Below are 17,558 nucleotides of genomic sequence, written 5' to 3'. Positions count from 1 at the left end.
GTGGGGTGAGGGGGCAAGAGAGAGAGGCCAAAATTTGATGCCGCCTCACATTGCCTTCCCAAAGCAAGATAACCAAGGAACGGGGCTTTGGGAAGAAGAAACAAGACTCTGGCAGAATCCTAGAGCCCTCCCACCTCCTTCCCGAAGCTGGGAAAGCCCCAGATAGGCTTTGGGAAGGAGACTGGAAAACTCTAGGACAGGGTAGGCAACCTAAGGCCCATGGGTCACAAGCGGCCCACGGGGGTCGTTTAACTGGCTCACAAGCCGCCCCCAAACTGAGCAGCCCGCTAAACCGGTGCAGGGGCTCACTTCCACGGTGCCGGAAATCGCGTCTGCGCAGACGTCAACACCAAAAATCGTGTCTGCGCAGATGCAGACGCCGGAAATCGCGGGCACTTATACGTGCGAACAATCTGGCCCACCGCCTTGCTTACCTGGCTTTGGGAAGGCAGTACAAGGGCTGCAGAGGGGGGGGGCAGTGCACAAAAAGCCTCGAGGGTGCCATGTGTTGGACCACCCTGCTCCAAATGTTATTGGATTAAAACAGCTATCATCCCTGATCACTGACTCTGCTTGGCTAGGTAGGACTAATGGAAAGTGGAGTCTTGGGGGGCAGGGGGGACACAGTTTTCACAGCCCTGCTGGAAGCGGAGAAAGAAATGTTTAGGATTAAGGTGTGAAGATAATAGTCATAAACTAGTAGGAACCCAAAGTCATTCTTTAAACATACAATTACAGTGGTACCTCGGGTTAAGAACTTAATTCATTCTGGAGGTCCGTTCTTAACATGAAACTGTTCTTAACCTGAGGTACCACTTTAACTAATGGGGCCTCCCGCTGCCGCTGCCCCGCCACTGCGCGATTTCTGTTCTCATCCTGAAGTAAAGTTCTTAACCAGAGGTACTACTTCTGGGTTAGCAGAGTCTGTAACCTGAAGCGTCTGTAACCCAAGGTACCACTGTATGGGCTGCATCCACAAAATGAGAAAAAACACACAGCTGACAGAGTCGTGGTCCATAAGAAGGCAGGGCAAGTGGCAAGGCAAGATACAGTACATCTGAAGCACATCCAGCTCCTTAAAGCTGAGCTTACTAGGGGCACATGAAAAAAAAATGGGAAGCATTGGCTTATTTCAGCAGTTCTGTGCTGTAGGTATTCCTTCTCACTTCTCCCATTCCACATATTGTTATATGATCTTTCTACCACAGAAAGCTTGCAAGTTTCTATGTAACACTAATTTAGCAGCAAGTTCAAGAAACAGTCTTAGTATAGGGACAGAAAACAAATTTCTGGTTCATCTTGCATAATAAGTATTATTTACTTTTGTATTTGGACCAAGATTTTTCCATATTATGCCCCCAAGTCATGGGAATTTGATGTGGGAACCATTCACAAAGCAGAAAGGTCACTCTGCAGGGTCGGAAGAATTTCAGTAAATGAAACTGAGCATATTTTTTCCAGTATCTAAATTTAGAGCACCAACTTTATTCAGAAATATATTTATGTAATAAAAGAGAACTTGTGTTTTTTCTATTTGTATTGATGCTAGAAAGTATATGTAATTCCTTTGTAGGCATTTGCTTTGCTGAATCACTTCTATATAATTATATAAGTTAAATTAGTCCACATTCCTCTTTTATACTGATCTCACATTTAAGGGGGGAGAGAGAGTTGCAAAGCCATGAAACGGAAGCAGATGCAAAAGACAATGTGCTGTGCCTCAATTTTTTTAATAACTCTGCGGTCAAAAGACACTTTAAACAAGTGTTTCTCAAATTTGGGTACCCAGTTCCTGTTAGACTATAGCTCTCATCATCCCTGGCCACTGGTCCTGCTAGCTAGGGATGATGGGAGTTGTAGTCCAACAACAGCTGCTGACCCTAGTTTGAGAAACACTGCCTAGCCATTTGATGGCACATGAAACCTTACTGAAGTATGTGTTCATTGATCCTGGCCACAGCACTGAATAGAGCCATTAATGAAGAGAGACATTTTGAATATATATAAAGTCGTTATCATACAGATGTGGTCCACTGAACTGCAAATTATTGTCTTTGTCTCTTCTTTTGTTCCTTATGGCAGGATGGTTTTGTCTTCTGCACCAAAATAGTTATAACTTGATTACTTAGCTCAACAAGTACTTGATTTTTATGAGAACAAACCTACAATCAATTTTCTCCCTATAAAAAATGTAACAGCAGCAAAACTACCAAAGCAACTTTCAATGTAGCTGATGATACAAAGAAGCAGGTATTCTACAATGCACAAAAACTATTGAAATATACATACAACTGAGGTCCAAGCGACTTGTGAAGTAATTATGCTATTATGATGTCTATAAAACTGCTACAGATGTCACCAATTTCCCTGATTACTTTGTTTTATATAAAAATTACAACATAATCCTATTTTCCTTTAATGTATACATTCAGAAGGTGAACAATGAATGCACGATTAACAATGAAAAGCAATTAAAGCATCCAGTAACTAAATTATAATGTTTTAATAAAATCCTCATGGTTCACATCTATAATTTTATAAAAGTGACATAAATCATCATCACACACACACCCCCACACACATACACTCATTCTTACTTATTTGTACTTCTCTATCAACAATATCCTAATGATCCCAGTGCTGACTTCCAGATATTAAATTTTATGCCACAAAAATATTACAGTTGTTTTGTTGATTGTTATTGTTTTCCTGGTGATTTTTTAATTGTTCTATATTATTTGTGCTCTGTGATGTTCTATTATGCCAGGGGTGGGCAACCTAAGGTCCATGAGCTGGATCCAGCCCAATCACCTACTCTATCCAGCCTGCGGACGGTCCAGGAATCAGCGTGTTTTCACATGAGTAGAATATGTCCTTTTATTTAAAATGCATCTTTGGGTTATTTGTGTGGCTTGCCTGGTGTTTTTACATGAGTAGAATGTGTGCTTTCATTTAAAATGCATCTCTGGATTATTTGTTTGGCATAGGAATTCATTCATATATTTTTTTTCAAAATACAGTATAATCCAGCCCACCACATGATCTGAGAGATGGTGGACCGGCCCATGGCTGAAAAAGGTTCCTGACCCCTGTATTATGCTATTGTTATTGTTATTGTTTGTAAGCCACTTTGCGATTCATTTGAATGATTATATTTCTATGCCACTTTATCATCAATCAATCAAATCGCTGCAGGGGAGGAAACTCATATTTGCAGCAGGAAGCAATCAGAATTAAAAATGCTTGCTGCTAATGGAGCATGTTTCCTTTGTAGACACAGATGCTTCATTTGCAGGAAGTAGTTCTGCAGCAAATGGCTTTCGAAAGACGCCACCAATCAGCTGATTAAAATGCCTATTTGCTTTCCTGCCTCTCTTCCCTGTTGGGAAATACAACTTTTCAATTCTAAAATGTAACCCAATATAATTTTGTGAAGCAGGAAACAGTCAAACAAGAAAGCTAAAAAGTGAGCTCTTTGGACTGTTCTAGAATAACTCTACAATTCTTCAGCAGCTTATAATGCTCAGAAATTGGCAGTTGTACTCGATCAGAACGCAAGTTCACTGAATGTTTTCATAAAGTCAAATTGTGACAGAGCATACAGAAAGGCAATCTTCAAAATCCATTTTAATGCATTCAGGATATTGCAAGCAGAATCTAATTATAATATGACAACATTAAATTCTCCCGATACTGCTATGGACAGAACTATGACTCCTGGCATATGAATGAATTTAATCATGCGTCACAATTTGTTTTTGTTTTGTTTTTGAAAGGATATTAGCTCGACAATTCTGCTGCTGTTGTTGTTGTACAATGCCTCTTCACAGTGGGAATGCAAGAAACGGCACCATAAGGCAGACTTCTCCAACCTGGTGCCCTTCAGATGCTTCAAACTATAGCTGTGCTAGCTTGGAGGAGGTTGATGGGAACTGTAGTCCGAAGCATTTGGAGGGCACCAAGTTGGGGAAGACTGGTTAGTGGGGGAACAGGGATGCCCCAGATCCCTTGGTGCCAGATTTCCTCCTATAGAATCTTTGGTGCTGGGTTTAATCAGAACTCTCAGGCAGAGCTTGTTTTTCTGTCAGCCAGAGATAGGGGCAAAGGGAGATGATTGCCGACCATTAACCCATCTACAAGACAAAAGACTCCACAGGCAATAGGGGGGAGGTTGCCAAGGCAATGTGGGCACTGTGTCACAAAGGTAAATTGTCACCTTTTAAAGCTAGGCATGGAATAGTGTGGGAAGGGGGAGAAGCTGCTTGGCAAGGGGTTTTCTGGGAAGGAGAAGCAGGAAAAAGGTAGACCTTCATATGAGAGCTGAAGGTCTAAACCATCTTGTCGTGCTGGCTGAAGGCAGGCTGAATCAGAGACATCTTGGAATCCAATGCTGTACTGCTGTGGAGAACATGCCCCCCTTGAGATGTGAAAGCCTCTAAACTCTGCACTCCCTCCACTGAAAGCTTCCGGTGTAAATATGTGTAAAATAAACCATATTTCTTAAAGACATCACAGTCTCGGCTGTGCCTTGATTCTCAACGGAAACACAATCCTGGGTAACCATCTGGAAACCCCTGGAATCTGGCTACCACTCAGCAGAGATTAGGGGTGGCAGACAACCTTTATAACATTACAAATCACTCTGCGGATGTAATTGTTTAGCTTGTTAGGGATGATCTGAAAAGACTATGCATTGTAACCCAATATAACAGTAGTAGTAGTAGTAAATGTATTATCTGCCCTTCACCCAACAAGTCCCAGGGTGGGCTACAACAATTTAAAATTCAGTGTTAAAAACACAGAAGAAAAAATAATAAGTCACAGGAAAATGGTGTTTCTTGAAAATGCACATCTTGGCTGTCAAAAGCTAGGGTAAAGGTTATGTATATACTTATCAGGTTTTAAGCCACCCTTACCTTAGAAAAGCGAGCATTTATCCATTTTGTGAAGGTTTTCTTTTGTACGTCATTGTGCTCATCTAGAAATTAAGGAAATAAAAGACATTAAAATATATTTCTCAGACTTGCTAAATGTCACTCATCAATCATCATTATTTTGTGGAACTGCCCTCAATAAGAAAAAAACTGATTCCAGTCTCACTTGGAAGCAAAGGGTTGAGAGGACCTCTTAGAAATGATTTTCAGGGCAGAGGAACATCTATCAAAATTCTAGAGTGATGAATATAGAAACCAAGAATAAGCCTCAAATACCTGCACCTCCCCACCTCAGAAGGAGGATGGGGAATCCCCAACATAGAAGCATATTACAATGCCAACCAAATACGCCATATAATCCCATATATACTAGAAGATGAGACAAAACAATGGGTACACCTAGAGAGGGACACAATTGAAAATACCTGCACCACAACATACCCACTCCTCCCAAACAAACTAAAGAAAATTCCCACAACACTTAACAGGTACACACAGACCATGCTCAAAGCATGGAAAACACAAATAGGCAAACTATCCCCAACCCCATCCCCACTAATCCCCCTGGCGTACCACCCATTATTCCACCATGCAGCACGAAACCTCCACAAAACCTCCAGATAAAAACCTGGCAAACCAAAGGCTTATATCGCCTAATAGACTTTTATAAAAATAACAAACCCTTGTCAACACAAGAAATACAAGACAAACTAGAAGACACCCAAATGCCCTGGTTAACACAACACCAACTACATGCCCTCTTAAACAACCCAACAGTAAAATCAGCAGCAACTAGGCCCCTGACAACCTTCGAAAACCTCCCCCTAACAACAAAGGGAAACGGTAAAGGGACGGTATCCGCAATATACCGTATTTTTCGGACTATAGGACGCACCGGCCCATAGGACGCACCTAGTTTTCAGGGGGGGAAATCAAGGAAAAAAATATGATTTCCCCCCCGCAGCTTTGGGAGCAGCGGACAGGCTGCACGCAGCCTGTCCGCTACTCCAAGACCTTCTCCCTGCTTTTGCGGGAGGTGGCGGAATTCCCCAACCTCCCGCAAAAGCCCACAGGAGCCCCGCGCGACTCCTGCGGGCTTTTCGACCAGGAGGGAGAAGGGACTGAAACGGCCAGTCAGTCCCTTCTCCCTCCTCGGGGAAAAGCCCCCAAGAGCGGCGCGCTCTTTAAAGGGTGCGCGGCTCCTGCAGGCTTTTCTAGGAGGTGGGGGAATTCCCCCACCTCCTAGAAAAGCCAGCAGAAGCCGCGGAGCCCCTTTAAAGAGCACGAGGCTTTTGCGGGCTTTTGCGGTAGGTGGGGGAATTCCCCCATCTCCCCCAAAAGCCCGCAGGAGGGAGAAGGGACTGACTCGGCCAGTCAGTCCCTTCTCCCTCCTTGGGGAAAAGCCCCCAAGAGCCGCTCGCTCTTTAAAGGGTGTGTGGCTCCTGCGGGCTTTTCTAGGAGGTGGGGGAATTCCCCCACCTCCTAGAAAAGCCGCGGAGCCCCTTTAAAGAGCGCGCGGCTTTTGCCTGCTTTTGCGGGAGGTGGGGGAATTCCCCCATCTCCCGCAAAAGCCCAAAGGAGGGTTGGAGAGTAGCGGGAGGGCGTCGCGCGCCTTCCCGCTGCCCCCCATCCTCTGGGGCTGGCGATGGGGGAAGCGCTGCTTTCCCCACCGCCAGCCTCGAAGCCGGGTTGGAGGGTAGCGGCAAGGCGTCGCGCGCCTTCTGGCTGCCCCCCATCCTCTGGGGCTGGCGATGGGGGAAGCGCTGCTTTCCCCACCGCCAGCCTCGAAGCCGGGTTGGAGGGTAGCGGCAAGGCGTCGCGCGCCTTCCCGCTGCCCCCCATCCTCTGGGGCTGGCGATGGGGGAAGCGCTGCTTTCCCCACCGCCAGCCTCGAAGCCGGGTTGGAGGGTAGCGGCAAGGCGTCGCGCGCCTTCCTGCTGCCCCCCATCCTCTGGGGCTGGCGATGGGGGAAGCGCTGCTTTCCCCACCGCCAGCCTCGAAGCCGGGTTGGAGGGTAGCGGCAAGGCGTCACGCGCCTTCTCGCTGCCCCCCATCCTCTGGGGCTGGCGATGGGGGAAGCGCTGCTTTTCCCCCACCGCCAGCCTCAAAGAGCAGACGCTCCTGGCTTCAGCGGAAGCAACGCGAAGCCTCCGGAGCGCAGGCTTCGGAGGCTTCGCATTGCTATCGCTGAAGCCGAGGAGTCTGCATTCGCTCCATAGGACGCACACACATTTCCCCTTCATTTTTGGAGGGGAAAAAGTGCGTCCTATGGTCCGAAAAATACGGTACAAAATACTACTCCAAAATCCCGCAAATCCCTTAGATGCAATAAAAAAACAATGGGAAAATGACATAGGCTATGAGATTAACCACACTCAATGGACCAGAATGTGGTCTAAACCCCCCTTTAAATCCATATCAATGAAAAGAAAAGAACTCACACTGAAACTCACCTACAGGTGGTACCTAACACCAAGGAAACTAGCGCTAATACACCCAGGAACCTCACCAAAATGCTGGAGAGGGTGCACCTCCACAGGCACATACCTCCACATGTGGTGGGAGTGTCCCAAAATCCAACTATTCTGGACAACAGCCATACAAGAAATATGTAAAATAACTAAGCAAGTAATAGACATCACCCCAGAATTGGCCCTACTAAACATCTTCCAAGACAACAATGCCCATTTACACCACAAAGTACTCATAACCCACCTACTTTCAGCAGCGAGAAACACCATAACCAGACACTGGAGAGACCTGTCAGGAGTAAACATGGACCAATGGTACCAAATAGTATGGGAAACAGCCCTACTAGAAAAATTAACTAATAAACTGAAACTGACACGGGGACAAACAGAAGAAGACGCCTTCACCCCGGTATGGCTCCCCTTTATCACATACACAGCCCAACAGGACAATGACAATAATCCACCAACAGCATACAAATCAATATGGCTAACCTGATCCAAAACACCCACCCACCTCACTCACACACGAAAACAAAGATCACCACAGCCAATCACAAGCAAACAATCACACCCTAGGCCAACCCCAACCTCTCTCACCACCAAAGGAACACAAGTGAACAACACAAGCAACGCTGACACCAAACTCTACATACATTAAACATAATAGAAACACCGCCACCCGACCCCACCCCCATCCATCTTCCCTCTCTCCACCCCCCCTTTCTTTTTTCTTTTTTTTCTTCTCCCCCTAATGCCTCAGCAAATGAAATGGATTTGTAAAAATGTTACATGGGGGGAAAAAAATACGAGGCATTACACTTACTTCTGTAAAACAAGAAAATCCTTAATAAAATATTTTTTTAAAAAAAACTTGAACAAGCACCATACTTCTTCATTAACTTAGTTTGATTTAGCAGGTTTTTATATGACTAAATGGAAAAAATCCTAAGTGTTTTACTATTTGTTAAAAACAAATGGAAACAAAAACAAACATTAAAAACAGTTGACATAATAAAATAATCAAAAATAGATAAAAACAATAGTTTATAAAAACATATACCTACACATATTGAAATTACATGTCTGGATTGACTTGCTTAAACAAAAAGGTTTTAGCAGGTATTGAAAGTACAATGAGGAGGCCGGCCTAATATTAATAGCCAGGGCAATCCTGAGACTAGGTGCTGCCACATTCCAAGATGGATTTACTTGCAACTGTACAACCATCTTCATGCAGCACTTGGAAAAGTGCCAGTTCTGCAGATGTAAGCAGTTCTTCGAGTAAACTGGTCCCAAACTGCTACGGGGCCTTATATACTCCTTATTAGTAAAATCCAGAAAATGTCATGTTGCTGACAGATTTAGTCCGTTCTTCCTTCTGGAAACCAGGTTTCAGATAGTTTTCAAAAAGGAACTCTCAAAGTCCTCTCTCAAGAAGCTATAAAGGAAAGCTTACAGTTTCTCCAGCCTACATAACTACTGAAAAGCAGCAATATTGGGCCAGTGTACCTTCAAGTAATAACTATAGTAGGATCAGGCTACACAAGTATGTGTTCACTCTGTGTAAAATAATAATAATAATAATGAATCAGTGTTATGCTAGCACCTACAGTAATCTGTCTTAATGCAAACTGTTATGTTTTCTAAATTATTATTTGCAACCAGATTCAAGAGCTGGATAACAAATGCACCCTGGTTAGCGGCTCCTTTTGGAATACTGCACATGTTTTTGCTTACTCCATCTCAAAGAAGTTTTGAAAGAATACAGAAAAGGGCAGCTGTCAAAACGGAGGAGTTCTATACAAGGAAAGGTTAAAGAATACAGCCTTCCTTACTTTATATAAATAGGGTGGTTGACATTATAAACATCTATCAAGTCATGAATGGCTCCACTGTATGCATCATTTCTGTGCTGATCAACTCCAAGTAAATTCAGATACCAACTTGGAATCAGAGGAATGTGCCCTGGGAATGTGGTCTTTTTCTCTGCAAGCAGCACTTATCTCATTCTATTTACATTTTCCTTCTCCTGAGACTGAGTCAGAGGGGAAGGTGTAGTAAGCTCTAATTAGCTGTTTATTGGGAGCGGATGGCACGGTGCTCTAAACCACTGAGCCTCTTAGGCTTGCTGATCAGAAGTTCAGAAGTTCGAATCCGTGCGACTAAAGTAAGCATGTGTTGTTCTGTCCCAGTTTCTGCCAACCTAGCGGTTCGAAGCACACCAGTGCAAGTAGATGAATAGGTACTCCTGCGGCGGGAAGGTAAAAGGCATTTCCGTGCACTCTGGCTTCTGTCACCATTTGCCAGGTTGCAATTTCTCCTTTGCTTTGACACAATATTCATATATCCCTAAAGCTCCTCCTTTACTAAACAAACGTCTATGCTAACGATTCAGAGAATAAGGCAAAGCAACATTTCTTGCAAAAGAATATGTGCTGGAAAAGTTTCAGATGTTTAAACTGCTTTTGACATCACCCATTACACAAAGTCACAAAAAGGTCAACATTCTTTTTAACTAGTTCTTAAAACTGTCCTTTCCTTTAATTGCTGAAAATGAAATTTTTACACTAAGGAATTTAGAAATAAAAGGAGGAATTAGCCTGTGGGTTTTCAATGAGGCACCAGGAATGTAGCAGAATTACAAACTTGCACTTGCCTGCCTTTGGGGATTTGTACTACTGTGGGTACCTCAAACTTATTCATAGGTCTTCCAGCGGGAGCATGAGAATGGAACAAGAAAAAATATATTTGTTGTTTACTAAAACATGTATATCTTGCCTTTCTACTTCACTTCATCAAATCTGGCCCTCTCTGGAAAAAGTTTGGACACCACTGGTTTAAGTCAATAGATTTCATTGCCTTGCTTACTTAAGGTGAAAAACAGCTGAATGAGAAAGTCATTATATCTTCACTAAGTATATTTACAATGTTATATTTAAGCACTCTCTCAGTAGTCGTAAGTGTTAAAGAAAAGTATTCAGGCAAGTTAGTGAACTGATACAGGGTGTTTGTGTGAAGTGTTCTGCGTCAAACACAGAAATCAAGTGGAGTACCAGAGGAAGGACTGAGCTTTCTGTCCCTCCTCTGCCAGTCTCCAACAGGCAAATAAAAGCAAAACAAAGCCTGCAGGACATTCGTGACACAAATGCCCCAAACCTGAATTTGACCCCATTCTCCATATATAAGAATTCAACTGAAAGCAAACATGTACATTCTGACCTCTATTCATATTTCCCCCTGTAATTAATACACAGCTTAAGGTTCCTTTTTGTACAAATATGACAAAGGAGGAATACTAAAAAGGAAGAATGTGTGATTGCGCTCTCCAGATTTTGTTTGTTTGTTTGTTTGTTTTCAAGTAGGTTCTATGCTACACACAAACATGGCAGCCAGCAAGAGGAGGTTGAAAAGGAACATCTTATGACAAGCACCTCTCTTACTCTCCTGCTCTGTATTGCTGTGGTATGTTACTTTTTGACATTTGAACAATATATCAACAGATTATTGCAGGCCCCTTTTTTCTAATTAATCTTCCATTAACCTCAATGGATTAGCTGTCAACTGAGCCAACTAACCTCTGTGCTGAGTTCCCTGCTTGATTAACTATCATGGTTTGGGGGAATCATATATTCTGCTCTGCCTACTGAAGCTACGGCTGAAGACGCATTTCCACAGATGGAAGATGGCTTCAGCTCACTGAAGGGCTGCTGTATACTTAGTACAAAGCACTATATGAGAAAAGTGCAGCTAAATACAAAAGTGGATGTTCTACTTACAAAAGCACACCCAAACCACGAAGCATTGTGTCCTGCTAGAACAGTGTTGTGCAAGTGTTTGAAGAACACTGCTCATATCCTTTTCCCTCTCCTTTGGATCCAACTTTTTTTTTTTTTTTTTTTGGTAGTGCATTGTAACACATGTTTATCCAGTGAAAACAATGCTGAATCTGAAAATGGTAAAGCATTAAAAACCTTTTGTTTAAGCATGTCCTATTCTAGTTAAGTTTCTTTTCCCCCATGCACTGCTCTGGTTCGCCAGAAGCAGCTTGGTTATGCTGCCCACATGACCCGGAAGCTGTACGCCGGCTCCCTCGGCCAATAAAGCAAGATGAGCGCTGCAACCCCAGAGTCGGTCACGACTGGACCTAATGGTCAGGGGTCCCTTTACCTTTATTCTAGTTAAGTAGGGCAACTCATTTAATAACACACTACAGGCAGATAGATTATCTAGTAAAATCCACTGATGGGAGAGAACGTTTCTTTGGAGAGAAGATGATCCTAGGCAGTCTAAGCATGTCCGGATTTCAACGAGATATTTCATGAGCACATCATTCAAACTGGATACACACATTCCAAACTCTGTATTGCATTATGTGCTCAGGGAGAATTATAGGAAACCTGAATGAACATCACTCAACTGTTTGTGGGATTTTGTTCAGCCTGTAACCGATGGGAGGGGTATAATTAATTAATTAATTCTATTATTATATTTAACCATATTAAATAGAGAGACAGAGAAGTATATCCAAAACCCTTTTTAAATTAGAGCATTCATCATTGCTAGATCAGTGACAGAGTCATCCAGGCCAACATCCTATTCTCCAAAATAACCACAAGATGCCTCTGGGACAACCACCAGCAGGACATTAAAGCAAAGAGCCCCCATACAGCAGCTGAACTCGGTGGCCTCTGAACAGGGAGGTTTCATATACCTATCATTGCTGATAGCCTAATCCCATTTTAAATCCCTTTAAAGGCCAGATGCAGAATTTACTGTACTGTCAAAGATAGGAATCAAAGCTAAATGAGTTTCTAGCTCTCTTATGCTGGCTCACAAATCAGCTTAATTCATGTCACATGCTTTTTTTAAAGCATGAAATACATTTTTAAAATTTCTCACAGAGCAGAGCATACAACTTTAACCGTTTAAAAAGCCAAAAAACAAACAAAAAACCCATTTGATTTCACTTAGTATTTTAATATTTGTATTCTGCTTTTCCAACAATAATGCTGAACTCAAAGCAGCTCACCCTAGTAACATTAAAAATTAACATTACGGTAATTGTGATCATATCAAAAGAACAAGAGTATATAAAAGAAGGCACAAATTAATCAAACAATACAATTCAGTACAAACTCTTAATGATTCGAAATATCAGAAAATGCTGCTGAGCCCTAGCCCTGTGCCAGCTGGTAAACTCTCTCTGGAAAGGGACTTCTTCATCTGGTGTTGCAAGGGCAACAGCATACTCCCAGGCAGTAATATCTTTCATAGTTAAATTTTTTAAATGCTATTTATACAGCAGTAGTTAAAAGCATCTGCAAATGTTCTTGTATCCTATTTTTGGAAGAGCTATGAAAATTATACCCAATTCAGATATAATTTTGCCAAATACTCTTGCGTGTGTGTGTGTTCACTCATGTACAAAATGTTCAGCTTGCACTAAAGTGCGTACTCCACTTATCAGCCAATCCCAAATCCAGAGGCATGTCAGTTGCACCACAGAAATCCCTTATCTCAAGATGTTGCTTGCATCAAAAGGCCTTTCAGATTTGAACAGGACAAACCCACGCCCCCTACACTTGATATCAATGATTACCAAAGGTTGTGGTATGATATATCATAATCATATGTACTTATTTATTCAATAACTTTAAAAAGCAGCTATGAGGTTCAGCTAAGGAGAAAATGCTTGGCACACTCTTAGCATTCTGTGCACACAACTTCTGTCCAGTGATTGTAGCTACTCCTTGTATCAGACAAAAATGACTTCCAGACACGTGCTAATTCCTTCAAACAAGGAGTGGGCCATACGCATGTACCCAAGGTTTTGTGAGTTCTTTTTGCAGAATGCCACTCATGCACAAAAACAAACAGCATTTAAGTGCCATAAGAAAGAAATGGGTGGGAAAAATCTGCAAAGTAGCAGTGAAGTGACAAGCAGCAGCCTCCTGGAGAGACTGAGTAGGAACATACAGCTCTTCTGCTTAAAAAGAGTTTAACAAAAGGACTGGGTTTCTCCAATTACCACCTTTTCTGTGCAAGCAGTTTATCTAGAAACCCACAGTATGCACAATTCAATAGGGGAAATAACTTGCCAAAAGGACTGAACAAATAAGAGCCCCAAAGCCTTAGTAATGCCTATAATCAGATAGCCGCATAACTATGTGCCTTCCATTCATGTCATGTTGGCCATTATTACACCTCAAGCTTTTAAAGTGGCTGAAAGAAAGAACATAAGATGAATATCAGCATAACCTTACAAAAACATGGGGAGTTAAGTTGCACTCATTGAATAAGTGGGGGAGGGAGGGAGGCCTGCAGTCAAAGCATTTGTATTATACAAGTAGCTAGTACTACTTGAAAAGCAAACTAGCTGAACTGTATCTTGTCCACTGTTACCTTTAACATAGTTACCCGTTTACATTCCATAGGCATTTTAATTCCATTGTGATGAAAGATTTTTGAAGCAAACCTGTGATACAAAACAATTCTGAATCTAGTTTGAAAGATAAAACCCCACTGTGGGCTGCCTGCCATGAATCTGGCCAGGAGAGGTTCCTGTTTCCAAATGAGATTGTCTCTTGTATATTGAAAGGTTCAAACCCATTCGCTTGCTATCTTTAATCCTAACTACTGCCAGCCTAACAGACATTTATTATGTAATAATATTTCAGCTAATTTTCCCATGAACTTTCAGTTAACCGCTTTCCTTCCTGCTTACCTCTCAATTTCTCAACCATGTTACATAGTCTGTAATCATCTAATAACTATGGCAACCTTTATTTGTTATCAGGATTTATATATTGCATGTCAAATATCCAAGGCAGATTGAAAGCTAGAACCCAGGTGGGGAGGCAAATATCAGTGACAACATTCTAAAAAATAGTGTGCAGAAATCAGCTTTCAAAATAAGTTTACGGAGACAGGTTTTAAAACCCCAGATTCTTCTGTACTCTCTTCAAAAGGCTACCCCGCAATTGTGCACATTACACAATTGTCTAATCTGGAAGTGAACAGAGAATAAAATAACAGAGGTCAGCTCTGATTTCTGGTTCCTTTAACAAAAATGCAGTTGGCATAGAGGACAAAGGTGGTAAAAGGCACTCATGGCCACACTTGCCATCTAGCCCTTCAGGAATATCTCCACAGTACAAGCCTGCTACTTTAGGGAGAAAACAATCTTCAAGACAGATGTTGCATTGCAATTATATTCTTCCATCTTTCTAGTCCTTTTGAAAACATGTGTGCTGTGGGATGGGGTGGCTATAAAAGGGGATATGAACGTGAAAATATAACATGTTGTCCTGAACTAAAATCAAATAGGGCCCTGCTGGATCAGACCAAAAGCCTACTTAGTCCAGCATCCTGTTTGCCACAGGAACCAACTAATGAGCAGCTCAAAAACTGCATATGAGGGCAACTGAAATCATGTTCAGGCAAGATTTCAAGGGAGATATTCTGCATTTTTATCTGTCCTGAACATAGGTACCAAATTTGAATCATGCATCACAGTCGTCAGGGCTACTGCATTACAAACAGGTAAGGAAACAGGTTACTGCATTCACCACCAGGTAAGGAAATCTAAAACTGCAGCTAAAATGCTCAAAATGCCTTACTTACTCTGCTTTGCAAAGTCCAGTTCAATTGGTTTTGTGCACACACATCACCCTCCCTGGCAAAAGAGTGGGAGCAACTGAACTGGGCTTTCTACAAAGCAAAATGAATGTGCTCACCAACTTTCATTCCAATATTCCAAGATATTACATTCTATTTGCATCTTTACTGTCACCCTTAAACAGGTGTTCAGACACAGTTAGTAATCAAATCTGAAATACAGAATTTCACCCTGAACATGCATGCCAAATTATCCTCCAATATGTCAATTTTTAGAGCTTTCATGTTGCAAACATAAAAAATACAAAGTTAGCAAATCATATGTTGAACGGGGGGGGGGGGGTTAAACCCACCTTGTAACTTTTTTGTATTTTATTCCAGAACTACTGTTTCAAGACTATTGTATATGTAAACCTAGGGCAAATATAAACACAAAAGCAAACACTGAAAGACAATGTGAGGCAAATAGTATTTATTTTATATATAATAAACAAGCGGTTAAATCTTGCAAGTTAACAGAGCCCTTGCCAGCTCTTACATACAGAGCCAAAAGTAAAAATATTTTCAACACATTCTAGAAAAGTCTTTAGTCATTTATTTTCATTATTTATGTCTTTCAGTAACAGACGTTCTCTGGATAGTTTACAAGTAAAATTTTCATAATATTTAAAAATCCAGTAGGAAAATAAGATTGAAAACAAACAGAATAAAACCATCGTGTCACTCTGATGCAATGAGACCAAGATCTGTGCTACATTAAAGACTTATTTACTGCAGTATGAGTTTTCAGAGGGAAGAACAAATTTCGCCAAATACTTCTGGCAGGCACTCTTAAGACTACTGCTACTTAATCTTGTATACAAATATTTAATCTTCTGGCAGATTTAAGTAACTAATAAAGGATTTGGAAAGAGTAGCTCAGCAGATATTAACACAATATGGAGTGAGAGTAGCTTAATAATTTAGAGCTATAAAGAACCTACTTTTAAAAGGAGGGGAAGAAATATATCACTCTAAGCCAATGAACTTTTTCCAGTATTAAAAAACATTCTACACTTTAAATACCATTTTGAGGGTGAGTTGCCATAGAGATGAAGAAATAAAACTATTTTTTGTGCAATGTTATTATCCAAGTTGTGTACGCAGCCTGCTTTACAATATCAATTGGATTTATATACAGTTCTAATCCTGAAACAAAACCACAACAAAACAGATTTAACGTTACTACATTGAATGGGACTACTTCAAAGGATTTAGCATCCTATATAGTAGTATCTGAGTATTAACCAAAAGGTATTTGTTACAGAGACAATTGTTGCCATATTGATCTGGACACATCAGATGCAACATAGGTCAATGACATGTTTTATTGAACCAATTTCCATGTGTATAGAAGCAAGTTTCCAAAAACATCAAATTGCTTAACTGAAGAACTGCATCAACAGACCATTACCGGTGGAGAAGGGGAGCCAACATGGAAGTTCTCTAAATTATATCAATTGTAAGCCTAACAATTTCTATCAACTAATACATTGTGTTAGAAACATTTATCAGCTTTTTAGTGCTTAAAACTATTCAGGCATCATGGTTTCTCTCCCCCTGCCCCCCAAAAAACCCCCCACAGATTTACAAATGCCTCCATGTGGCAAGGAATTATTTCCATTAGACACATACATAGAAAATGTTAACTTTTCAAAGTATAATAGCAAACCACATGACCACAACAGCCAAATATTAGTTACTTCAGATTAACAAATATTAATCTTCAGAGTAACAAATATTAGTTACTTCATGCACCCAACATTCATCATTTGTGCACAACGATCAGTGTCGTCTAATAATGAATCCCAGATTTGAAAAGTCCTGATCTCCTCCTGTCCACCATTTCACCCAAGGAAGACAGGCATAACCTTCCCACTAAACTCAAAAAATAAACAAGCAAAGGACAGGTCCTGTCTGGAGGAAAGATTGAGAAATTCTGGTGGAAATCTTCACCAGCAATAACCACAACAAACATTTTCCCCTGCTCCAAGAGGTGTCTGTCATCACCTCAGAAACCCCAAAGTGTCTGTCAGCCACCCAACCCCCACCTTTCCTTAAGGTGTTTAAAGACTACCTAGCAAGTGTGACCAGTGCTCTGATTAGCTGAAAAAATGCCAGCTTACAAAGAGGGCTGTGGCAACTGACCATGCATCTGAGATTGCTCAGGAGAAGACCAGAAGTCTGTTGCAAGCAGCAATATTAGGTTTGATAAAAGGAACCTTGTTGTTTCAAATCCAGTTTCCTTATTCTGCTGTGACCACCTGTCCTCCTCTCTTCCTTTTTTATTCTTAATACAATTTCATAATAAAACTGTTGAGGTCTCAAGCATGTTTATGCCAAACTCTAGGGTTCTTGTAATCTCCCACTTGCCTAGCTGCTGGACGCATACTGCTTGGGGGAAAGAGTGGGGTTTCATGGGGGAAAGAGCAGGCTGTGCTGAACCCCAGCTTGGGAAAGGCAGCTGTTTTTCCTGATAACTTGAGAGGGATTTGGC

The 17,558-nt window shown here is 41.6% G+C and overlaps 1 protein-coding gene across 3 annotated transcripts in view; it reads right to left on the bottom strand.

The window, feature by feature from the left end:
• Positions 1-17,558, bottom strand: part of UTRN (utrophin) — a gene marked incomplete at its 3' end in the record, with an annotated part of 327,288 nt that overhangs the window by 272,013 nt on the left and 37,717 nt on the right. For all 3 annotated transcript variants that reach the window (XM_080998526.1, XM_080998525.1, XM_080998524.1), the window contains exon 3: positions 4,917-4,978. In XM_080998526.1, the coding sequence (XP_080854652.1) occupies positions 4,917-4,978 (62 nt within the window). The remainder of the gene's footprint in view (positions 1-4,916; positions 4,979-17,558) is intronic.

This window comes from Podarcis pityusensis, assembly GCF_964106645.2.
Source record: "Podarcis pityusensis genome assembly, chromosome: 3".
Lineage (NCBI taxonomy): Eukaryota > Metazoa > Chordata > Lepidosauria > Squamata > Lacertidae > Podarcis > Podarcis pityusensis.
The sequence above is the reverse complement of the archived record's forward strand: the minus strand, read 5'-3'. Positions and strand labels throughout refer to the sequence as shown.